Consider the following 27,356-nt stretch of genomic DNA (forward strand, 5'->3'; position numbering starts at 1 on the left):
TGTTGTAAAACCTAATTTGGGGTAGCAAAGTGGAAGAGAGGGAGTAGTGGGACAAATTAAGGGAAGAACATTAAAGAAATCAACACAAAAAGTTTTTATATAGTTGATCCCAAACCTTATTTGAAAAGCCTGAATAGGATGAAAAGGTTTTCTCTATTCAGTAGTTTCACTTAATCCTCAGTCCAAACATTTGCCCCAATAAACATTAGATTATTTTTATGTTGGCTATAAAGCTGTCAGTCCTCAATAAACAGATACACTCCTGGTGGTTTTACCTTTGCTGTCAAAGAATTGTCAATATGTATACTGGCTCTTAAATTCAAACAAACACACAGAAAAAGAAATGTAAAATAGAATCACACAGCCGAGTTTAACTGCAGACTGTTGAAATCCTAAATAAATGATGGTTCATATAGTCAATGGTGATTAGAAGTTCAATATAACATGATAGAAACTAGTCAGTGTGTTGTTAGCGCCCTGGTGTCCTCTTAGTGGAATGCTGTAACCTCTTCTATTCAGGTAAACCAGACCTTTACTTTAGTGTCTCTGTTAAACTTTATGTCTGATGTATCCATTTGTCCTAAAAAGAAAAACAAGTTCAATGAAAGGGACACTTTGAAGATTTTATTTCTGATGGGGACAGTTTACTTCTGTCTGGAAAGTCCCTTCATAGTTTTGGTCAGTTTTTTCCCTGTAATTGAGAATGGTTATATAAGAAGTGTGAAGAAATTGGTAGGTATTGAAAATGCAAATGTATTTTCCAACTGGTCAAATTTCTAATATTTTTGCAGTTGCTTTCAGAAGGATTTTTCCACAAAGGCTAATAGAATCATGTGACTGAAATACTCGTTTTTGCTCTTCCAGTCATTTTACTGCAGAATTAAGTATTTAGAAGGCCAGAGGTGGGTCTTCCTTTATATATCTGGTATGCTGCCTAACAGAGGACTGTGTACACATGGGCAGTCACTAAATACCATTTGCTTGCTGGGTCATAAGTATTCTTATAAAGCTGGTAAAGAAAATCACACCAGTACGGAAAAGATGCAGTTATCTGCTTTTAGCTGGAATAATGTTGTTTGCTCTTCATCTCCTCCTATATCAAAACACTTTGTAAACTTCAGGGAACTGTGTCTTACGCCAGAGAAATTAAGAAATATTTAATAATAGGATTGTCCAGCATTACAAAAGGAGCTGCTCACTTTAATTCCCTGTCTGAAATAAGCAGCTCCTTTTCTTCTAATAATGAAAGGGAGAGAGCGAGAGCGAGAGAGCGTAACAGCAAGACAGAGTGTGTGAGAGAAAAAGAGAGAGAAAGAAGGAGAAATTGATTAAACAAATGAGATCAAAATAGGATATGAGGCACTTAGAAATGTAACCTGGGTGAATAAAGAGTTTGAGGACAAGAGAGCTAAAGGCAAATATATTGGGAATCCTCAGGTCTGAATGAATACTCCCTTTGTTCTATACAACAAATGTGTGATCTTCCCTGCCAAGGCTGAAAGAAAATGGATTTCCCCAGGAATGCCCCATCACTGGAGAAGAGATGTGCCATCAAAAGCCATCATACTCTGAGGAGGCATAGCAAAAAGATTAAACATTTAAGATAGATGATGCGGCAGAGAAGACAAGGATGTAGAAGAGATAAAATGCCAGCAGCATCCTGAGAATGACATCCACAAACATGAAAGAAGGAAATTAAGGGTGTCAAACTTAAACCCATGGTTTGTATCCTCTGGCCCTGAGCAATTTGGAGTTTAAGGAGAAAGATGGAACATTTTATTCACCTTGGTGGTGTTTCTCAGATGTCAAACATGCATAACCGAGTCCACGCCAAAGTATATTAAGCAGCTCCCCAGCATCCTCAAGAAACATTTGAAAAAAGGTAAAGGTTACATTATAAGAAGAGTTTAGTGCCCTAACAGATGTCACCAACCCAATTTGGTTTCTTAGTTTTCCATTTATTTTCTAAGGCCAAAAATAGCTATATATATATATATATATATATATATATATATATATATATATATATATGGTTACCTGGGTTTAAATTCCTTCAACCTATGAGAAATTGGACAAGTTACACAAACATTTTGACATTGGCTGACTCATCAATAAAATAGGAAGAATTGCAGTTTTTCCCTATAGGATTGTTGCGAGGCCTAAATGAGTTAGAGCACTTACCGAAGCACTCAGCACCTGGTGAGTTATTGCTTTAGTTGCTTAAAATGAATTTTTAAAAATTTTATTTCTCTAACCAAAAATATATGTATCATTATTATTATTCCTCAAATAACTAGATCAACTAAGTACAATATTGAGTACTTACCAGTGAACCATAGAAGGATAAAACATTAAAAGTCATACTTTTAATGGCAAAAACTGCTATTGCTTTTGGACAAATCTGATATTTTCAGGACTTCCATTTGAATCTTTCTTAAACTTTTTTTTCAAGATTTCAAATCTGTGGTGAAATTTTCCATCTTCTACTTTCTTGAACATAATTGTTACAGCTTTTTAAAAAAGTTATTCTCTGTTAAACATAGATTTATCATATGCTCTAGCAATCTTACTTCTGGGTGTATACACAAAAGAAAGGAAAGAGAGACTACAACATATATTTGTACACCAGTGTTCATAGCAGCATTATCCCAATAGCCAAAAGGTGAAGGTAGTCCAAGTGTCCACTGATATCTGGATATGAACTGATAAAATGTGGTGTATACATACAATAGGATGTTATTCAGCCTTAAAAAGGAAGAAAATGATGATGCATGCTACAACATGGATGAAACTTGAAGACACATTTAACATAATGTGAAGACACATTATGCTAAATGAAATAAGCCAGTCAGTCGCAAAAGAACAAATATTGTATGATTCCACTTATGAGATACCTAGAGTAGTCAAACTCATGGAGACTGAAAGTAGAATGGAGGTTATCAGGGGTTGTGGAGAGGGAGAAATGGGGAATTATTAAGGGTATAGTTTTTGTTTGAGAAGATGAAAAGTTCTGAAGATGAGTAGTGTTGATGGTTGCACAACATTGACTTTACTTAGTGCCACTGAACTATATGCTTAAAAATGCTTAAAAAGGTAAATTTTATGTCATATGTATTTTACCAAAGTAAAAATAAAAAAAAATTTAAAGTCCCAGTCTGATGATTCCAAAATTTGAATGACTTATTGTCTCTGTTTCTCTTGATATTTAGTTAGTTGGTTTTTTTTATCCTAAGAGCCTGTAACTTTTTATTGACTAGAAGACATTGCGCATAAAAATTGAAAAGCACCTGGATGATGGTGTTTTCCTCTGAAGAGGGATACATTTTTTCTCAGCAAGCAGACAGAATACAGGAAATCACCTTCATTTTTTCTGAGGGTGGCTTGTAGGCTTAGTTAGGGACAGTGTATTTATGTTTTTCCCCTATTCCTAAGGGAGAGCTCTTCCTCTTGGGAGTGGACATTCTGGGCCTCACCTGAAGACCTGGGGTGTTTACAAAGCCCTTCCCCCTCACTGGACTTGAACTCCAACCCTTGCCTCCTCAGCATCAAGGGCTGTTGAAGGCTCTGCTCATCTCTATAGTTTCCCAACTGCTGGAGTTTTTCTCCCTGGGTTTCTTGGAGTTTCCTCCTGCTCACATGCAGTCAGGAGTTGGCAAATGCCTCAAAGGGGAAATTGCACATAGATCTTTGGACTCACTTCTCATCAGTTTCCTTCTTCTCCAGGGATCTTAACTCCTCAGGTACCAGCCATTTGACATCCCTGAACACCAGCCTACAACCCCCTCCTCAGCTCAGACGTGATTTCGACCCCTTTCCCCCAACACTTCCCATAAGACTTAGAAAAGCCTTTGGGTAAAAAGCCTGGGTGAATGTAGAACTTACTTCTCTAGGCTTCCTTCCCTCAGGTCCCATAGCCTCTCATCAGTTCTGCTTGCTTCAGTAGCTCTCCAATGCCTTCAAACAGATTTGTGTATTTTGTCTATTGTTTACTGTTATTTTCAGCAGAGGGTTCTTCTGATGCAAGCTACTCTGTGGTATCTGGAACCAAGAGTCTCCATAATCTCATCTTTCAAAATCCTAACTCAACCTGCCTCTTATTTCACTTTAAATGTTCCTTTGCTCTTACTTATTTTATTTTTTTAATTGACTCTAATATTTTGGTTTTATCTTTTGGTCCCTCTGCTTATTAAACTCCAGGCAGGAAGTGTTTTAAGGAGAACAATAGTGAAGACAGAACATATTCAAAGCAATGGAAGCAGTTTGCATTTCACTTTGTTCTTCATCAGCCTTCACGGTTTCCCTAATTAGACCCTCCCAGTGCCATTCAGCATCATTTGCCAGCAGCCAAGCACCCGAATCTAAAAACTACATGCCAAAATCTAACACCTCACCTTCAGACACCTGCATGGCCATGAAAATTATTCTACTGTATTCCTGAGATTGTTATAAAAATGTTACTTTTCTGAGGTGATTGACAAACTATCATGTTTAGAATCTTGGTCTTAATGATACCATGGGTGTCATAAATTTTCTTGCTATTTGTTTGATTTGACTGTACATATTTCTATATTAATATATCCAGAGAAGCTAAGTATATGAAACTAGTGATTATTCAACTAAATAAAGCAAACACAAATTGTGTGATGATTATATATGATTCCATACAAGGAATTATGTGATACACTGTAGGAGCCCCAAATATTATTTCATCAGAGTTCTACATATTCACATAACTGTGAATAGTTACAAGTAATTGGCTACAATATAAGGTACTAAAAATATAACTACCTAAAAATCATTATGACTATATTTATAAGCCAAATAGTAATATTGAATGCTAGCAACAAAATAAAGTAAGTATGGTTATTGTTTCCATATTACAAATGAGAAATCTGAAGTACAGTGAGGTTAAATAATTTGTCCAAGGTCCCAAAATTTCCAAGTAGAATTCTAATCCAGGTCTCTTTGATCCCCAAGATAAGTGTTGTCATAGAGGAACAAAGTGCTATAAGAGAACAGAAGAAGGAAATTATTTCCCTTTTGGATGATGAAATAAAGTATCAAAGTGAAAACAGCATGTAAGTTGGGCATCTTTGGATGATCAGAATTTCCACAGGTGGATAAAAGGGAAAGGGCATTCTTGGCTAATGAATGTGTATGAGAAATATGCACAGAAAAATTGTTTCAGGAGTTATAATTGTTCTAGAAGGATTGGAACATAAATGGCATGTAATGATATTGGGTGAGATAAAGCCTGAAAGATCCAAACCAGAATGTAAAAGCTTTCCAACACTTAGTGGTAAAATTTTACCGTCACATAATATCTGTGGATCAGGAACCTGAGCATTGCTTAGGCAGGTGCCTCTGAAATGCCAAACACTAGAAAGTCACTGAAACTTCTTACTCATCACCCACATCCATTGTCAAATCACTATAAGGAGTTTAATTATTAGCATTTTTCTCTCTAATGAAATAATATCTTATCTTACACTTGTCAGTATCTCAAATTCTATGGAAAAAGACAGAATGTCTGTGGTAGGTTCTGGGAGAACAGTTTGAAAACAAGGTTGTAGACAGAGCCAGTTCATGAGGTTAAGGAGTGAACAGGTGGTTAAGAAATATTTTTGAAATGTAACACATATTTTATTTCACACATGAAGCCAGATATCTAGTTATCAATATGTCTTGTTGCTTAATGACTTATATTGCAACATTCTTTTAATTTTGGTTCCTTTACAAATAATGTCAATCTCTGGAAATTTTATTATTTGAATTTCAAAATGTATGTTGACCTGTTCACTGAAAATGTATAGAATACAAAATGGTAATTCTTCTTTTGCTCCTGATTCTTCTAACATAGGAGAGGTTTTATGTAAAAAAAATTTAAAAAAGTAATTCATCTAATAATAAACTCTTAACATTCCTTTAAGCGTTTCCAAAACTTATCTAACACCTTATCTCATTTTTTGTCGTCACCGAGACTGTGACTATGTTAGATTTTTTGGTACCTTGTTTTCCTCTGAGTTCTCTGTGGCCACACAAGGAGAGTGACAAACAACACTGTTTGTCAGCAGTATAACAAAGCCACTGTATATGGCTGGCATTTCTCTAGGGTTTGGTGACTATATATTTCAACACACATTGTAATCATATGGTGATTCTTCACTCCCATGTGTCAATTCATCCAAGGAACTTTGGTTAAATGCTTTATTTCATGTTTCATGAGGTTTTCTTGGTTATTACTCAATTTAACTTGAGTTAGGCCAAGACACCAACAGGTGAAATAACCAAGTTAAGTTCACTCAGTGAATCTTAACATCAAACTGCATCTGATAACGGCCCTTTGGAGATGGTTCTGTCTTAAGGACCACAGGTCCAAACCTTGGTCTCATAGAATGAAGGTGCTACACATCAGAAGACATGTATAGTCTAATTTCACTTGCTTGAGATCCTTTTTTTTTTGTTTTAAAAAAAGGAACTAAATCTCTGCATTCTTGAGTATTGATAACAAGATTAATTTTTCTGGGAATCCCACTAAACCCCTTTCTGATGAAGTTTTCTTGTACATAGACCGGAAATGTTGTCAGCAGTCATACCATCCCTTTCCTACCTCCCTAGATTAAATTCAGTCAATTGAGATGAGATATGTGACAAGGCTTTGAACCCAAAGAGGGAAGAGTATAAATGTGAGGTGCTGCTTCTGTGATTGCTAGTACCACTCTTACCTTATTGACAGAATAGGCAGCATGATCGAGGATGCAGAAGACACTGGATGAATCCCGGGCCCAACAGATACAGCTGTGGAATGTTGGGCAACTCCCTTAACAACTCTTATTTGTTTCTTGACCAGAAAAGTAGAATCGTACTCTTCATCTTCCTACCTGCCAGAGCTCTTATGAGTATCAGGGAGGTCATATACATGGACACATTTCATAAACAATAAAGGGCCAAATGGTAACAGTGGTTTTGAATCTAACAACCATTATAATGATACTGTCAGAACCTCCTCCCTTCTTCCAATTCCAAACCACCTGGAAGACCTGCAGGAAAGGCAAAGCTAAAATCATGAAATAGTCAAAAAATGTGTGAGGTCGCCGATGAAAATAAATTATTAACTCCTTTAATCTTGTCTATGTCAAATCATGCCTAAGTTATTTTCTACAATAAGATAACCAGGCACAGGTAGAAGAGTGCTTTTAGGAAGTTCTCTTTTTCTACCTCATTTGAAAATGTTCAGTTTTAACAACCACTAGAAAAAGGATTTTGGTTTTGGTAAAGCCACATTTTCCCCTTAAGGTGACAGCACTTCTAGACCATTAGGAAGCCAGAATAAATTAAAAGTAAGGCCTAAAAATATTTTCAGTGAGATATCCTCCATTTGCTATGGAATCCTACGCTTCCCCTCCACCTTCATTAACACTCCACAAACATGGGGAATATCTGCTGAGGCTCTGAACTGAGACACCAACCTTCCTAGAAGACAACTATTTCCACCCAAACAACTGGTCCTCCTTGCCTTCTTGTCAGCACCATGCGCTGAGGGAGACTGTGTTTGGTCTCTTAATCAGGCCTTGCTGACGGGCTGACATCACTGCAAACGTTTTCACTTACTCTTTGGCAACAGTTAAATTCTTGCCAAAGACCAGTCAGTAAGTCAGAAAGCGTGAGAGAGAGGCTAGGGGAGTCGGAGTGTGACTGTCAGCTAGCAGTCTGTGGTGATGACAGCAGGGAAATCTAGGAGCTGAAACTGTTTTAAAGGTCACTCTGTGGCAGAACAAAAGGGCTCTGATTTAGAAAAGGAAACAGAACTCTGGCCCATCTAAGCCCTGGGATGCTGCCCTCTAAGCACTTTGCAAATTCATCATCTGCTCTCTGATTGTGAAGACTGGGGAGGAACTGTTACTTTACAACCCAGTAGAGCTTTGGCCAGCAACCGTGTGGCTTAGCAGTGGTATGGAATAATCTGGTAAGACAGAAATGCCAAATAATGTATCCATGACCCAACTGCCTGGTGTTTTTAAAGATATTGAAATAAGTCACCACCTGTTCTTCTTTGGCATTCTTTCTCCTTATCCTTTATCCTTTACTTTTCAACCTTGAAGTCCTAAATAATCTAAATTTAAAGTTCTTAACTACATAGCATAACCTTTCTGTAAAAAGAGATTACATACATTTGGTGACTAAAAATTATGAATATTCATATGTGTAAGCTAAAAAAGTTGATCTTATGGAAGCAGAGAGTAGAATAAAAGTTACTAGAGGCTGGAGAAGGTAGTGAGAAGGGGAGGATAGTTAGAGATGGGTGAAAGGGCTGGGCATGATGGCTCACACCTGTAATTCTAGCACTTTGGGAGTTTGAGGTCAGGAGTTTGAGACCACCAGCCTGGCCAACATGGTGAAATCCTGTCTCTATTAAAAATATAAAAAATTAGTCAGGTGTGGTGGTGGGCTCCTATAATGCCAACTTCTCGAAAGGCTGAGGCAGGAGAATTGCCTGAACCTGGGTGGTGGCAGGAGGAATCGGACAGAGGTTGCACTGAGCCGAGATTGTGCCACTGCACTCCAGCCTAAAGTGACAGAGCAAGACTCAGTCTTAAAAAAAAATAAAGGTGTGTTTATGGACACAAAATTACAGCTAGGTGGGATAAATAAATTCTAGTGCTTTATAGCACTATAGGATGACTATAGCTAACAATAACATATACTTTCAGATAGCTAGGAGAGATTTTTAATGTTTCTAATACAATAAATGTTTGAGGTGATGGATCTGTTAATTACTTTGGTTTCATCACTATACATTACATTTATTGAAGTATTACTATATACCCCATCAATCTGTACAATTATGTCAATTTAAAAAATCAGCTAAAAATGTATGAATATGACATACTAAAGTTAACAAACCATTTTTAAAAGGGACACAGATCCTTTTAGAATAACAGTAATATGTCCATTCCTGAATTAAGATAATCTCTTCTCACATTTTCTTTCCAAATCAGGAGAAGACTTGGAAGAAAATGTCTTCACCCTATGGAAGCCATATTCTAGATGCAGGTCCATCACTTGTAAGTCATGCCAGATAAATTTGCTATCATTTACTTTTCAAATTCTAACCTATTCTATTATTTATTTCTTGTCCCCCAACCCACACCTTTTTTTCTAGCTAAAGAGGAAACTTGCTGTAGCATCATTAAAAATTCCAAGCCAGCCATGGTTGAACTCGGGCAATGTGGGAGCAAGACCAGCTGGGACTCTCTGCTTTCCTTGTCATCACCACATAAAAACAAGGGAGCACTCAAGGGAGGCCTAGTGGGTACCAGGAAGGGCTCTTTGCCAAAAAAAAAAAAAAAAAAGAAGGGGAGTGAAGGCAGTCAAGGCACCACTCACGGACCTCATCGCAAAAGTCACAGTGCACATTTGGTACCTATCATAAAAGGAACTCACTTGGGCAAACCAGACTTACAAACTCAATCAACACCCAATAATCGACACAAAATGAATCCGCATGGCAGATATCTGCTCAGGGGTCTAAGATATAGACCTTATCGGAGTGAAGACTCAGCTGGATGTGAACTACACTGGATGTAAAATCTGATAACGGCAACCAGCCCCAGGATCAGGAAACAGTGATACCAGAACCATCTTCCACATTCCAACTTGGCATGCTGGGTGGATGAGTTGGTTTCTGTTAGATGGTGTAGCAGAGTTGAGAGGAGAGAGAAAAAGCAGCGGCAACTACAGGGCTTCATGTAGTTGGAATTTCGTAAGTTGAAAGTTTAGGAGGAGGATGCTGATTGGTCAAATAATTACATTCCCGGCGTGGGAAGAGTCTTGTGTTGTCTCTTCAAACCAACACTCCCCCCGATTTCCACATAAGGGTGAGGGACAATTTCCAGAGACTATTTTTCTCAGGGGGTTTTCTACAGGGACACGTCTTTCTATTTTCAGACAGACTATTTTTATGGCTTTAAAACCAGCCAGCCATGTTAGATTAGGTAAACCACTTTTTGAAAAGTAGACCCACTAAGACACTGAATTGAGCCAATTGACTCACTAGTCCACTGATAAAAAGAAAATATCCAAATCTTACTAAGTTGTAGAGCTGTAGGCGTCCCACTTCTTTTGTCTGTGTCACAAGCCACTCATTCCCCTTCTTAATGAAAACAAGAGGGAGTGATTATACCTCCTGGGGCTGTGCCGTTTGTGCCGTCTGAAAGGCACTTAAATGAGTGGCACATTATCTCACACATCTGGAGTTTACCAAATTAGCCAATTATGCTCAAGCTCATAAAACGAAGCCTTAAATGTCATTTAACTAGAAAATATTATAATCACCAAGTGGTCTGATTGTAAGATGATACTTAGGGCAGCATCAGTGGTTACAGGAAACAAATCATGAAACAAAACACAGTTCGAATGCCCCCCAAATGCAACCACATATTTTCTATAGCAATACTTTCTGAAGAATACCATATTTCTGAAGGCACCAGCAATCAACATGTTTCTCATTTGAAGCTAAGCTTAATCTGACCTAGTTGTTTCCTAGTTATTTGCTTTGAGCAAACCAATGCCCAAGAATTTTTTACATAAGAGAACTAAGCAACAAACAGGATGAAAATCGACGGACTGAAAACCATGAACTTATCTGAAACACGGAGCTAATTACAAAGGATGGGACAATGATTAGACTGAGTCTTGAGTTGCCAGAGCTTTGTAGTGTTGCCTCAGAATCACCAAGATTTGCTTGACTGCACATATACTGGTCTCAGAGCTTTTGTACATTACTTGAAGAAAGAGACAAAGCTGCTTTAAGTTGCTGTGTGATTTGAGGCTAGGAATATCAAAGACTTCAGAATAGCCATTTAAAAATTAGCCATTTATAGCCTTTATTTCCATATTGTCTTCTTTCCAGCCAATAAATAACAAAATTTGATCTTCAGTGCAAGATCACATACAGCCTATGGAAAACCATGGTTATACCTGCGTGGCTTTGGGTAAGTCATTTAACTTCTCTGATCTTCAATTACCTTATATGAAACATGGGCTTGAGGATGCTATGCTGTGTTAATAGTGCTGTGCTGAGAAAAACATATGAAAAATATATTGTAGCATAGTTCACGGTATGCTGAAGAAAATAAATATTAGTTTTACGCCTTTCTCTACCTTGAATCAGAATCTCTTTCTGATTCAAGATCACCAAAATATCTTGAGTTCTGTTTAACTCCTGTTTTGCCTAATTTCAGGAAGAATGGCCATTCGAGCACTTTCAGAGGAGGCAGAGTGGAAGTAGGGATGGAGAGACTGTCCTGGGTTTACACTGACATAATGTATAGTCCCCTCACCCATCTGTAAACATTTCAATCACTCTTTTTAAGGGAACAACAGTGCAAAAGAGACTAGGCAGACTTTCATAAGATGCTCCGAGGTAAAGGGAAGTGAGGTGTGATGCATGGACACATGGTAAATAGAGATACCAGCCACTGTTTGCCTGGTGAGTTTACAAAACGAACCCTGTTGGTTTTAAAGGCAGCTAATTAACTAGGCTGTATCTTTATGTCTTCTGGGCTCACTTTATTACAGTAGATGGACCTATTATTAGTTTATTTCTGTCAAACCAGAGACAGATGAAAAATTGTGGTAATGATGAAGGTACTCTCAACAGTAATATTTCTTTAATGCCTTCATTTTCTATGAGTTCTCTCTTCTGTGTTAGAGGAACAGCCTATTTGGTAAAAATTAGCGAAGTATGAGGATTCCATATAATAGAAATCCTTATTTAGAATTTGGAATGCCTCTCTTTGTAAGCTTTAACCTCACTTTTGTAAAGCTGTGTTTCATAAGACATGCTTTTTATTAAAAAAGTTTTAATAAAAAAGTACAATGTATCTATGCTTTTTAAGAAGAAAAAGAATGTTAGAAACAGTGAAGAGATTTGGATTCATGGGGTTTAGCTACTGTCTCCTGAAAGCAAGTCAATTTTGAGCAGAGAGGTGAGGAATTGCTAAGAATGGTGGAGATAACCATCTCACTTTCTTACACTGGGGAAATGGGAGATCTGTGCAGATTTAAGTGTATTAACAGACTTTAATGTTTTTAAATGACAGTAAATGACAAGCTCTCAAAACCTTTAACTTGGGGGAAATGGGAAAATCCAGGAGAGGTGAATTCTCCTAATATGTCAATAGTCAAAACTGACTAGTGCTATCCTCCCTGCAGGCCACAGGCCAAGCTGGCCTCTATGCACCTGAGTGAAAAAGACAACATTTTAAAAATGAGCAACTGTAAAAACTTAATAAGAAAATCAAAAGGAACTTATTTGACTAGGAGGAAAAAAATTAACACAGTATGTGTTAAAAGGCTTTTATCTTTTTTTCTCTTTTGTTTCTTTTTTGTTTTGTTTTTTTCTTTTGTTTAACCCAAGGCTATGAAATGCTCTTGCTCTGTATAAAAAATATCAGGGAGCTTTTTATTTTGTATTTTTACAAATATTTCCATCTCTAAGACTAGAGCACTCTGGTTTTTGGCTAACAACATGTCCAGATCTAAAGGCATCACAGGAAGAATGTCAATTTGCTCTAGAAGAAATTATACATACAGTATAGAAAAAGGCCAATTTTACTATGCAGGGACCACACATACTGCATGTTTGTTATATTATTTGATATCAAAGCAGAAGCAGAGACATCAAATTCTTCCTAAAACACACACGAATTAAAGAGCTTGGCTAAGGAACTGCCATATCCAATTCAGAGATATCTGTTACAGCTCACAGATCTTAGTAATGTTGACATTACTGTTGTATAGGAAAAGGATACTTTCATTGGCTACGTAATACACTATGATTTCCTTAACTTTCTTGTCATAATATAAAGGTTTACATTATCAGTGTAAGACATTTAAGTACTACATTACCAGAGTAATAGCTGGAAGAACTTGTTGACTTTTGTCACTAGGTGACCTCAAAATATTTAATCAAACATCAAGATCATTATCATAACTTCAGAGAGGGTAGTCTATAGAAGAATTATTGTCTCTGTTTCATTTTGCATCATTATGATGTTGGTGTGATGACTTTTGTTCATTTGTTTAGCGTACTTACTGAGTGTCTCTATGCAGTGCAAAACCCAAGTATAAGGAATACAGAGCTAATTGGGACATGATCCTTAGAAAATATATTCTTTGGTGGGAAAGGGGAGATAGACAAAAAATGAGCTTCATAAACAGGATAGTGCATGCTATATTTTATATAGCATTTGTAGAGAAAGAAAAGAGTGGGGAAATAATTCAGCATATGATATAGAAAAGAGAGTCAGGGAGGGTAAAACATGAAGTCATTTTTAAATGAAGGACAGTTTCTAGGGGAGAGTTGGGGATAGGGTCCTCCAGGAATAGGGAAAAGCATGGAAAAGCCCTGAGAAAGTGAGAGACCAGGCTGCAAACCATCTGCTATTCCTAGAGATCTGAGTATGAAGAAGGACCATACCAGGAAACCTCTGCACACCATGACAAGAAGTTTGAACTTCATACCATGAAGTGTATTTTTATATATTTACCAAATATTCAGAAGATAAAATAATTAAAACAGTATGACACTGGTATAGCTAGAGATAGATGAATGAATAAGACAGAATAGGAAATGGACAATCAAAATGGAAAATTAGAGGGTGAATATGTAGAAGTTTAATATGTGAAAAAGGCAGCATTGGCTGGGCGTGGTGGCTCATGCCTGGTAACCCCAGCACTTTGGGAGGCTGAGGTGGGTAGATTACTTGAGATTAGGAGTTTGAGACCATAAAATCAGTACATACTTTTTGGAAGGTAATTTTTCAACAACTGTCATATAAAACATGCATAATCATTTGATCCTGTAAGTCCATAGCTAGCAATGTACTTTACTGAATTAATATATTAAAACTATAAAAACAAAAAAGTTATAAAAATATATAACATACAAATATATGCTATATATTAAAATATATAAATATATGAACACACAAATGTGCAAAAATAGTATAACGATATTTATTGCACTATTGTTTTTAATAGCAAGAATTTGGAAACAACCTACAGGTCTACCATAGAGTTTAATTTCATAAATTGTAGCATATAGGTAAATAAATTACTGTGTTGTTAAAGAGAATATATTGGCACGGAAAGATATCCATAATATAAGTTTAACTGAAATAAATAATTGGCAGAATAGTATTTATAGTGTAATCTGGCAAGAGAGGTAGTGATCTACAGCAGTTAAGAGAATGGGCTTTAGGGTCAAGCAGACCTAGATTTGAATCCCAGCTCCATTACTCACCTGAAATGTGAAACTTACTAACTTACTAACTTCTGAGTTTTGGTTTGTTTATCTGTTTAACTGAAACGGAACCCAACAGAACCTACATCATAAAGTTGTAAGGAAAATCCCTACTACGTAACAGAAGCTAAATATACACGAGTTATTATTATTGTTACATTTTTGAAAGATTATTATTTTCAACCAATTTTCTTATAAAATCAGCTTCCAAAAGCAAATATAATATTCTTTGAAAACTTATATTGGATACAGTTTTTAACTGAATCTACACATTGAAGATAATTTTAGCCTATGTAAACAAATATTCTAATTTACCTGATCGTTTAATAGATAAGATAATAAATTGGATGTATCAATTTTTTTTTAAGGATAGTCTTCCTGTCGCCCAGGCTGGAGTGAAGTGGCACAATCCTAACTCACTGCAACCTCCTCCTCTTGGGCTCAAGTAATCCTCCCACCTCAGCCTCCCAAGTAGCTGGAACTGCAGGTGTCAGCCACTGCTCCCAGCCTTGATGCATTAGGTTTTGATACAGATCTGTTTTATTTGCATGTTGATAAACTAGAGTGTGAACAGGGAATGAATTTGGACATTATATTTTGGTACCAAAATAAAGAACTGTTGAGTTTAGTTAGCCCCAGTTATAGAAACTCTAAAAAGCCCTGGTGGCATAAATTAAGAATTATCCTCTAGTCATTAAACTAGTTATTAATATCTTCTTGTGGTAGTTACCATTAAAGGTATGTGTGTGTGTGTGTGTGTGTGTGTGTGTGTGTGTGTGTGTATATATATATATATATATATATATATATATATATATTCAGTTTTCAATCACATTATTAGGAAAAACATGACAAAGTAGAAAGGTACCCTTTTAAGTATTTTGCCCCTATTAAGACTAGAAAAATAAACCATTCAAAATGAGAAGACATATTAAGTAAAAACACATTAAAATGTGGCTATATGAAGAATATACATACCGTTCCGTTTGGAAAATCATTCGAAAACTGTCTCCCAAGCTTTTATAACTGTTTGGATCAGTTGCACATCTCTGAATCTGAAACCTAGAAGCAAAATCAAACCAAAAAATCCAAGTTAAATATTTTGCCAAATGGCTTTTCTCATTTTTCAAAGTCTTAGAAGCTCAGCTTTTCAGATTAATCTAGAATATTCTGCTTTGGTATGAATTTTATTCATTTATTAGCCTTATATAATCTTTACCTTATTTTTATAGTCATTAAAATTATATTTCTCTGTACTTTAATGAAATCTATAAAAAATATTTTCATCTATTTCTTAGCCAGGCAGATTTGCCCTGAGGCATTTATGCTTTTTCCTTTTGTGAAAAGCATACACAGATATCACGGATTGTTTTAACGTAGAATTCAGAAATCTGAAGACACATATGAAACAAGCCAGTAGTGGTATTTCTTATCTTAATGAGAATTCTTTGATGACAATTTAGTACAAAGGTTCAGAATCCACTAGAAACGTAAACAAGTTTACAAGGGAAAACAAACAACCCCATCAAAAAGTGGGCACAGGATATGAACAGACACGTATCAAAAGAAGACATTTATGTGGCCAACAAACATATGAAAAAAAGCTCATCATCACTGGTCATTAGAGAACTGCAGATCAAAACCACAATGAGATACAATTTCACACCAGTTAGAAGGGCAATTATTAAAAACTCAGGAAACAACAGATGCTAGAGAGGATGTGGAGAAATAGGAAGGCTTTTACATTGTTGGCAGAAGTGTAAATTAGGTCAACCACTGTGGAAGACAGTGTGGTGATTACTCAAGGATCTAGAACTAGAAATACCATTTGACCCAGCAATCCCATTACTGGGGTATATACCCCGAAAATTATAAGTCATTCTATATGCACATGTATGTTTACTGTATGTTTACTGCAGCGCTATTTGCAATAGCAAAGACTTGGAACCAACGCAAACGCCCATAATGATAGACTGGATAAAGAAAATGTAGTACATATATACCATGGAATACTATGCAGCAATAAAAAAGAATGAGTTCATGTCTTTTGCAGGGACATGGATGAAGCTGGAAGCCATCATTCTCAGCAAACTAACACAGAAACCGAAAACCAAACACCTCATGTTCTCACTCATAAGTGGGAGCTGAACAATGAGAATACATGGATACAGGAGGGGCAACATCACACACTGGGGCCTGTCGGGGGCTGGGGGGGCAAGGGGCAGGAAAGCATTAGGAAAAATATCTAATGCATATGTAGCCTAAAACCTAGATGATGGGTTGATAGGTGCAGCAAACCACCATGGCACATGTATACCTATGCAACAAAACTGTACGTTCTGCACATGTATCCCAGAACTCAAAGTGAAATAAAAGAAAACACAGAGTAGGTAATAGGGCCTAACTTTGATCCTGATAGTAAATTTGGAATTCATTCTGACAGGCAGGGGTCTGCACTTAAAGCCAAGAGTTGGAGTTATATATTGAGGTTGTATTTCTCTACAGTTTACTATCACTACTCCATGACAGAACAAGGTTGATCATTCTGGGTAGTTCAGGCTATCCTGACCTTCACAGAAGCACAGTGCCCTGTATATAGTTAGAGCTCAATAAACATGCATCTCATTTTTGAAAGTTAAATTCTTTTTTCTTCTTTTTGCATATGATCATGCATCTCTGAACTCTTAGCGCTCTAAATGCGGAAGTTTACAGTACAAGGGCTTATCTTTTTGTTTTGTATTTGTTCTGGAGTTTGTCTTAAAGAGGCTTATGTCAAGTACTCCTATTTCTCCCGCACCTGAGTTGTTCTCTATTCTTTGGGTTCTTTAGTCTGCCTATTCCTCATGCTTTACTTTATTGTTCCTGTTGTAAGTTAGGGCTCTTCTTCCTTCTGTGGGAGGGAATTCCCTCCACAGTTATCACCAAAATTTTACCTGGTTTTTAAAAAGAACTTTTCAAAAACACTTCTGATGTTATTTAACTCAAAATGCTTTTTGTAGATTATTGGCTTGATGATATGACCACAACGTCTACTTCTAAGAATAATGTATTTTATAATTCTAGGCCTCAGGGCATTATGCTGCAAACTGACACATATCAGACAGAAGGATGAATGTACTGCATTGACTGAAGCAGTTGGGCATATGGCCAGAGTGAGTGTGGGATAATACTGAAAAGCAAAGCAAGGCTGGAATTACATTTGGTTTCGTAAAGTAGAAAGTTGCTACGTGTGTTTGTGCAGGAGAGTACGGTTCAGAGAAGTGGGAGTTCAGTCTTCTCGCAGAGTTCTTTGCATTACAAATCTCTAAATAAGTATCTATTGACAGACTGGATGGATTAGAATGGGGTATGGCAGGGAGAACAATTAGAAAGGAGATACAATAGTTTGGATGAGAAATAATGATGCTCGAGTATAAATAAAGACAGCAGAAATATAACGAAAGGGGCAAGCTTGTTGGGTAGTCCATTTTCTCCTTAATTTTTAAAAATGACAATTTAACATATTCTCCTTTTTTTTTTTCTTTTCTTTCCTCTTTTTTTTTTTTTTTTTTTTTTTTTTTTTTTTTTTTTTTTTTGTGACAGGGTCTTGCTCTGTTCCCAGGGTGGAGTGCAGTGGTGCGATCACAGCTTATAGCATCTTTGAACTCCTGGGCTCAAGCTCAAGGGATCTTCCCACCTCAGCCTCTGGAGCTGGGACTACAGGCATGTACCAACACGCCTGGATAATTTTTACAATTTTCTTGTAGAGGCGGGTCTCCTCTTCTTGCCCAGGCTGGTCTGGAACTTCTGGGCTCAAGCAATCCTCCTGCCTCAGTCAGTCAAAGTGCTGGGATTACAGGCATGAGCCACTGACCCTAGACAACAAATAGCTTTGAAACATACAGTGCAATTTCCAAAATATAACTTTGGTTCTAGTTCAAATAAGAATATTCATTTCTGTATTTGCATATTTGTAACCATATTCATTGCTGAGTATAAAACCCTTCCTTACGTCTTGTTTGTAAAACCAATACTCTTCTCTGTTCTTTTAAAAAAATTATTCAAAATAGTTTTATATATTATGAAAGTATCATATAAGCATAGATGCCTCATAATATCTGCAATAAGCTTTCATTAAGTTCATTTATCTCAGCAAATTCCTTTCTAGATGCATTTTCCCAAATTACCAATTATTTTCTTAATGTGTGCCATATGATTTAAGATGCTACAGGTTTTACAAAAACCCAGGGTATTACCTTCAACCTCAAGAAGCACAAGAAAGAAATATAAGAAACAAATAATTATATAAGAGGAAATATGCGGAATGTGAAGTAGCATCAGCACTGGGTTGTCCAGGTGTTCACAAGGGGAGCAATTACCGCTTTCTGCAGAGGGTCAGGAAGGGTTTCAGGAAAGAGAAGGATTTCAGCTGGTCCTTGTGGGAGTCAGAGAGTAAACCACGGGGAAGCATTCCAGGCGGGGAGATGACAAGAACAATGGCCAGTGAGGGAAAGCTGTCCTTTTAAATGGGGACGCAAACACCACAGCCTCCTACCCCGTGTTTCCTTCGGGAAAATGTTATAGTACTCTGCTTGCTGCGTGCACTTGGTTGCTCAGGGTACGTGGAGACCTGAAGTGGTTTAGTAGAAGGTATGCAGGAGCTAAAGTCAAAGCCCAGTATAAAGCACTTGACCTTTTGTGCTGCTCCCCTCAGCACTCCAGCTACCTCAGGATGGCCACTGCACCATTGTGCAGCCCTGGTTCCAGATGGGTCTGTGAACAAGTCAGCAGATGGGCCAGGCAAGCACGTGCTATGTCTAGACGTTCAACCTTACCCTTTCCTTCCCTGCTGGGTTAGAGACCTCAGCTTTGCCTATGATGTCTGCATTCCCAGGTTATTTCCAGGTGGGTTTTCTGATAGCTTGTGTAAACGTGAAGACAGAGTATGATGATTTCACAAGTCTAGACATTTTGCTTACTAGTTGCAATTTCATTTTCTCTTTTCAGAACCCAAGAGATAATTATTTCCAATCTATTTTAATTCACTGAGTTAATAAGAGTTCTTGAACACAACTGTGTATTATACACTCTACCATTTGGGGGCTTACAAAGAAATAAGATAAAGCCCTGCCTTGTAGAAGCTTTCAGTAAGGTGAAGGAGATGTGCAAACAGATGATTACCACACACAAAAACTATTGTTTAGAAATAGTGTCTCAGAGTATCAGATGCTAGCCAATGAGTTTAACTGTATTGAAACTAGCACCACTCTTATTGGGGATGATCAACTATTTATGGGTGGGAAATAGTGCTTTGCAGAGTCACTGGAAGGGAGGGGGGAAATAAAGAAAGAATATCTTTGGGTTACATATCTGCAATTAAACTTTACTGACAGATTTTAGAACAGGCAACAAGGAAGGGAAGTCCATGAAATCTTTGAGGAGTTCTTCATTTAGGAGCTGACTGATGAGTGATGCTGAGTTAATTACAACCAGGAGCGGCAACATCAAAATAACATTACAGGAGCAGAGTCCATAAACTGAGTTGGATGAGCAATGCAAAAGGATGGGCAGGCATGGTAACTTCTAATGCCCCAGTAAAATTCTCTTCCATTCTTAACTATGCTAAAGCAGCGGGAGGCACCATTATACAGGATAATTTAAGGACAATGGTCTTTTCTACCGTGCATCTCACATACATCACATCTACACGTTGCAGAGAAAGTACTTGCAGTATTTGGTTGTAGTATTCCATTCCACTACACATGACTTATTCTGATCACAGAGTTATCAGTTTTTCTCAGGAATCTGTTTCAAGTTGATATAATTATAGTGCATTTTGGTCAATCATGTAAAACAGCAATTTCCTTCTTCCTCTGCTCTACATTTCAGCAACTTAAAAGGTTTCTCTCTTGGATTGAAGCTTTACATCAGCATGTTCCAAGCTGCATTTTCTGCTAACAAATTCTCTCTATTCTCAGGGAGACAATTTTCCAGTTACGTAATACAACCGCTTGTAAAATTACAAAGGCAGAGCCACACCATTCTTGATTGCATTTAGAAGAAAGGGTTGGATCTCTCCATTGTCCTAATAAAAGCAGCTTAGATACATCTGGAATATCCATCTAAGTAACTTCTTTTATTAGAATGGAAACTTGCTGCCACACTGACAGAGTGGACAATGAAGTAACACTTGGGACATATTTTGTGCCTAACATCCGATCAGAATCACACACAAGAGGAAGGAGTGTGGCTCAAACTCCGGGCTACATTGCAAAGGAGCCACTGTTCCCATAGGCAAAGGACTGCACTCACTTAACAAGTGGGAGGAAACAGGCCCTGCCATTCACCAGCCACAAATACTAAGTTACTGTGGTAGCCACCAGGGTAAGGAAGGGTTTCTCAATTTTCACACACAAATGTACAAGCATATTTTTTAAAGAAAAAAAAAATGTTTGCACTAATTAAAACTTTTTTTTACTAAATTAGCTGAGAATCATGACTGCAGCGTTTCACACTGTCTTTGTTGTGTGCTTAGTGATATTCAATTTTAAACCAGTCTGTGACTCAGTCTCAGTATAGATATACCACTTCTGCTTGTCTGAGTACTCTGAAGATATGGCCAAAGAAAGATGTATCTGCAAGAAATAACATGGCTTTGCTGCCAAAAGTCTTAAGACAAGGGTGTTTGAAAATTCTAAAATCTCAAATTTATGTAGTGCCTTTCTTTCCAAAATAATTTTACATCTACCATCTCCTTAACAAATATTGAATGAGTCTATTCTGGGGAGTGGAGGCTGTAGAAATACATTTGTATACTATACACTATATATTTGCATATATATATATATATATATATATATATAGTGTGTGTATATATATATATATATATATTTATTTATTTATATATTTGGTGCAAAAGGAATCATGATTTGGCCATTACTTTTAATGGTGCCGAACATACGATCTTTTAATGTCCAAAACCATGATTACTTTTGCAGCAACCTAATATAACTTACATATTCCTATCTTTATATGAACATGCAGTAACTGAATTGTAAAGGGTTGGATTGGGGTAGATGATAAGATTTGTCCTGAAGTTACATTTGCACAGCACACACTCTGCTTTTTAGTTAGATCATCTGGTTATTTGGGGTGTTTTGGGAGAGGGAATGGATGGAGGCTGGCAGTGGGAAGCCATTCTGAGCCACCCATTTAGCACTGCCGCCAATCCCTAAGCAAATCAGTGAGATGGGTAAAGAGCATTTCTGGCATCATCCCTGGATCACTTCCTAGTTCAGTAGTGTTCCTGTGCTCTCTTCTTCCTTCTCCCATTCAGCTCTGCTTTTAGAAGCACATTCACATCCATCATTGATCCTTATTGTGACTTTTACTTTAATGCGCCATCCATCAAAATGTGTCCTCTCTTATAGGAATTTCAGTGATCAAAAAAAAAAAAAAAAAGATAGGAAGGTTTGTTTTTGTTTAGGATGAAAATGAAGAGCACTTACCACAAATGCCAGCACAAAGTGTCACTTTTTCCCTCTTCACTGGCAATTTATGCCACACTGCACTAGGCTACATAATAATTCCACCTTTGTGTCAAAGGAGGTGAAGCACTTTGAGGAACTGAGACCCAGACTGGGAGCCACCAGTTATAATTCCAGTGGTGCCACTGACTCACAGTGGTGAGATTTTGTAATTTAATCCCTCTACCTTTTTCCTCAGCAGTAAAATGGGACAATTTCATTTGAGAGAGAGCAGCATACAGACTTAATATTTGAGTTTGCTAGCCATAAGAGAGACTAGACCTTGCCTTTTGTATTCTAATGGGCCCAATTCTATCTTTTCTAGAGGTGGGAGACTGCTAGTAAAAGTTGTATACTGATAATAAGTGGTGATGAGCCTAATGAAACTCCCTGCAGAGATTTCTGTGAACGTGACATGAACAAAGATTATTAGTAATTACCTGGCTATTACACATGTTCCTCAATAAACACTTAAGAAGCCCACTAATGAATCAGAGATTAAGAGACTAAAGGCTTGCAATTACAGAACACATTAAAAGGATAACTGTAGGAAGATTAAATAAAGATTTTAATTCACTGTAATTAGTCTTTCTTACTGAAATTAGATGTTGCTCCTACAGAGTATGTTTGTTTTCTTATTAGTTGGTTGAGCATAGCCAAAGTCAGACCAAACACGCAAAGACAAGTCTGAGGTTTTGAAATTTACATGTACACACCGACCTCACCAACTCTGGGCCAAGGCCCTAGAAAGCACATCTTCAGAAGAAGTCCCACCTTGTATGTTTGTTTCCCATTTTCTGAAAAATCATCACGCAAGAGAAGAAATAGCATCTTCCTACTATTAACCCCTGGGGCCTGTGCCTTTCTCATCCCTTGGGAAAGACCACATCAGATGGTGGAAAGTTGATACTGTTGGTTTTGAAGATAGTTTTCTTTAGAAAGTACTGGGAAGGGGAATGGTTTCCTTCTAACATTTCTCTATGTCCATAGCTTTGCTCTTCCAAGTTGAAGTATCTTGTAATGTGAATAGCAGTTTTAAAAAAATTTACCTATGGGTATTTTGTTTTTACTTCAGATTAAATATAATAATAATCTATACTGGCTGGGTGTGGTGGCTCATACTTGTAATCCCAGCACCTTGGGAGGCTGAGGCAGGTGGATTACTTGAAGTCAGGAGTTCGAGAACAGCCTGGCCAACATAGTGAAACCCCATCTCTACTAAAAATACAAAAGTTAGCCAGTCATGGTGGCAGATACCTGTAATTCCAGCTACTCGGGAAACTGAGGCAGGAGAATAGCTTGAATCCAGGATGTGGAGGTTGCAGTGAGCAGAGATTGCACCATTGTACTCTAGCCTGGGCAACAGAATGAGATTCTGTCTCAAAAACAAAACAAAACAAAAAAGCAAACCAAACCAAAACTAAAAAAATAATAATAATCGACATAGCATTGGCTTAGCACTGACTGAGCTCAAGAGGGCCTCTAATCATATTCAAAGGGCGTGGTTTACAGTTCCAGACATGGATTTTTGCCTCAGCATTTACTGAACTCCCCATCTGTACAAGAAACAAGATTAAGGGTTTGGGGGCCCCGAAGATGAATAACACTCAGTCCTGACCCCTAGAAAAGAACAAACTATGATTGAGGTGGCAGGAGATGTTAGTAATTAACTACAAAACAAGGTAGAATATGCATGTTAAACAGAGATTCTAGAAACTTGGTTCACCTGCAATTAAGGTGCCCTTGCTTGCTGCTTTCATATTCTAGGCCTGGCATCAATTAACACTCCAAAAAGAATGCTAACAAGTCTACCAGGGTCATGGAGTTTGGCTCTGCCCAAGCAGTGATCACCGACTGAAGTTCAAAAGCGGTACTCATACATATTTGGCCGCTTATCAAGTTATTCTAAAAATCTAGGGAAAGACAGATACTTTTCCTGATTGTTGCTTAGTCATTTCTGCAGAAGAGTCTCTTTAAAAAAGACACAAAAACCTATAGCTGGTTAAAAATTAAGATGTTCTTTGCCTGCTTAAAATCTGTATGTCTGTATTAGATGTAGGTGGGCTGGGCTATGCATTGGCTTAACATTTATGATACTGTAAAGGAGACCAATAAATTTCTCTGTGTTATTATAAAACAGTTTACAATTTGAAGAAATATGTAACCTGGAGTGCTCAGTCAGCCTAGATAATTACTACAGATAAAGTAACAACATCTTGGCAAGGCCACAAAGGCAAGGAAAATCTTCTGAGCCATGTAATTTTGAACATGTTTTTTAACAAAGCCTCAAAAATATTATCTCTCTGAAATATCAGATCAACCCTGATAGCCTGAATATACTTTAAGTAATTTCCTGTGATCCTAGACACATCTAATTGCAGTTCCTTTCACAAGCCAAGGAGATTTAAAGACTGATATTTTGTGACTGTACATTTTACAATTTACACTCTTACAGTACACTTAAATATCTTATAAATAGTTCGTCATTTTGTTAACCACACTTTTCATTACAATAAACATTTAGTTATCTATCCTTCATGATTATGGGGAAATAGATCTAGTTTTGTACATCTTTCACAATTACAAGACGTATGGTATTTCTAGTATTTAAAATCTATGTAACATTTGACATTGTAAAATGAATTGTGATGAGAGTTTATTCCACCATCTGGCACAAGTTCTTCTACTTGTTTATATTACTTATGGGATAATAACTAACTACAGTGACAATATAATTCTAAAATTTACTTTAATGACAATATGCTAGTTAACAAGTCAGAGGCAAATGATCGTTAGAGATTACAACCTAAATCTAATAATATTAAACCACAAGTAATAAAATAGGCTAATTAACATAGCTATATAATTAAAATGCCAAACATAAACTGATCTCCATTAAACAAAAGCTTGACTAGCATAATTTTTAATTATTTTGCTTTGTAAAATAAATGTCACCTCATAAAACTATGCTTAATATCAGATTATAGTGCTACCACTCTTTGAATATGCATATGTATGTATGTATACATGTATTTAAACTTCATATTAATACCAACAAATGACTTCACATCCACATGCCCTTACTATATTGTCCCACCTGCACTGACCTAGGCTGGCCATTACAGTGGTTAATTACCATGAAACCAACTCATATTTGGGAAATGGGGGAAGGATAATCAAAATTGGAACTAAAACCCATTATAAAGGTAATGAGAATAAGATCACATCAGCCTCAGCAATCAACTTTCTCCTGCACTCACCAATAGCATCTACTGCCTAGTGAATAAGAAGCACAAAACACCATCCGCACCTGTTGAACCTTAACTCATTGTTCAGGATGAGACTGAAGTTCTTGGTTTCTAGCTTCCATACAGGATTTCCAGAACAGGGAATTTGAATGTAGTTAAATCTGCCAAAACCTTCTTACTGGCCCTGGGAACTGAGCCACTTCACAGAAACTGTGCAACAGAGAACAGGAGCCAAGGCCTAATGAAGGAGCCTGCTGAACAATATGGAGTCTCCGGAGACCTAATATACTATTCCATTTTATTTTAAGTGATCAAATGTACCTACTGTATGGTTTATTTAGCACAGTTAAGGATGCTTTTCAATAATATCAAAGAAAGAAAGATGAAAAGAATGTGAATTGGTTTGCATTCATAAGCATAATTGCTTATACTAGAAAAAAATTTCGGGGATGGAGATCATAAGCTTGGCAAATAAGGAAGAAAATATGCTTATTCTTATCATGGTTGAGAAAAATTTCAAGGGAGGTATTTATTTTTATATCAAGGTTGACATCACATGTTACCAAGATTTGGATCGGTTGTTAACAACTCCAAATGAGGACACAATTTTCAAAAGCATTTCATAGATGGATCAAACCTCAAACTGACAACAAATGGTAGTCATACTTCTTACTCTTATGTCATTTTCAACATTGAGAGCATTCTTCCATACATAATCAATCCCAGTGTGTCCTCTGGTTTCACAGTTTCCTTACGTTTGTAGAATTAAGATCACTGGAAAAGAAAAAGTGCCAGCCTGGAGCTAAAAGCGCACCAGGCTAGAGGAAGCAGTTGTCTGCTTCCAGTGGTACTGTACAAAAAATTTGTCTCTAGTTCAATGAGTGACCAGTAAAAGTGCTTCTCTGAGCTCAAGCTTTTCCATTAGTAAAAAGAGAATTACTTATACATCACTCACTGACAATGAAGTTTATCTCTGGAATACTAAAAAACAAAAAACAAAAACAAAAAACAGCTCTCAATGAACTGTGCCAGGGAAAGAGGGCCAGCCGTCCAAGAAACTGTTTTTAATTTGAACCCTCACTGCCAGGGGTATAGACCATGAATGCAGAGAGAGTTCTTCTTGGGAGAGAAAGATGGACATCTTTGTAGGAGGTTTTAAATGCAGGTCTGTTTGGAGAGCTAAAGATATCATATGATCTCTTTTAGCCTTCTCTTCATCACTAACTGCATTGATATATTCTGGACAACAACAACAACAATAAAAGATCTGCCTATACTCATCGAGCATCATGGAGTTTACTTATTTCCAAGTGTTCAAGGGCCAACTGAATGCCTGAGGAGTATCATCAAGGCTGGTATAAACTAATGAGCTCTGTAAATTCTCTCTCTCTCTTTGAAGATCTCTTCCTCTTTCTCTTAACTAAATGCCTTTAGTAATAAATATCCCATTATGTCATAAACTCACACTCAAAGGAGACCCAGTGGAAGGGTGTGGTTTCATCATTATCATCAAATTACATGTTAAAAATAATTAAAAATCACTTAGAATACTGGCAACAGAAAGATACATGAATGAATCCGACCTAGGAGCAGGCCTAACTTGTCCACAGAATTTGAATATGAAAACGATGCTTCACTACTTAACAAATGTTTAATAAAAGACAAGTAATACGTTTGGCAGTATTATAGGCAGGTGCTTTGCTGGGTTGCAAAACACTGCAAGACAGTCCAAGTCATTTAATTTTGTAAAATGCTGACTTTAACTAGCAGCTTTTACGTAAATGTCACTTTGCATTTTAAAACATAATTACCTTTAGAAAATAACTCTGTTCTACAAATTGAGATCTAAATAATTGGGTGTCACAGGAAACCTAGGTTTCCTAAAATACTAAAAATTAAACATAACACGTGCTTTTAAAATGGGACCCAAGTTAGAAAGACACAGTGAATACATGAGAGTTAAATCTCCTCCTTCAAATTTCTGATGGGGTGAATTGTCGAGACTAATTTCTGATGGTGTGAATTGTTGAGTTTAATGAAACTCCCTTCACTCTCATTCAACGAATCATTCTGAAATTTAAGTGTGCAGATTGAACATTTAGAATTTCAGTCCCTCCCAAGTAACACCTTATTACTGAGTATAAAAGAGCAAAAAGTGTTCTCTAACGGTGGAATTTACAGATAATTCAAGCCAACTAACATTCATTGAATGCCTACTCTGTACTGGGTACCTAAGAGTTAAACTCTGCTTTACTAAGACACCAGCCCTCACATAGAAGTTTGCATTACAATAAG

The 27,356-nt window shown here is 37.0% G+C and overlaps 1 protein-coding gene across 6 annotated transcripts in view; it reads right to left on the minus strand.

Annotated features, from left to right (window-relative positions):
* The window catches only part of SLC25A21 (solute carrier family 25 member 21), a 512,298-nt gene that overhangs the window by 120,839 nt on the left and 364,103 nt on the right, over window positions 1-27,356 (minus strand). For all 6 annotated transcript variants that reach the window (XM_074393420.1, XM_003924193.4, XM_010334934.3 and 3 more), the window contains one exon: window positions 15,287-15,370. In XM_074393420.1, coding sequence (XP_074249521.1) covers window positions 15,287-15,370 — 84 coding nt within the window. The remainder of the gene's footprint in view (window positions 1-15,286; window positions 15,371-27,356) is intronic.

The sequence above is a fragment of the Saimiri boliviensis genome, chromosome 2, assembly GCF_048565385.1.
Source record: "Saimiri boliviensis isolate mSaiBol1 chromosome 2, mSaiBol1.pri, whole genome shotgun sequence".
NCBI classification, from domain to species: Eukaryota; Metazoa; Chordata; class Mammalia; order Primates; family Cebidae; genus Saimiri; species Saimiri boliviensis.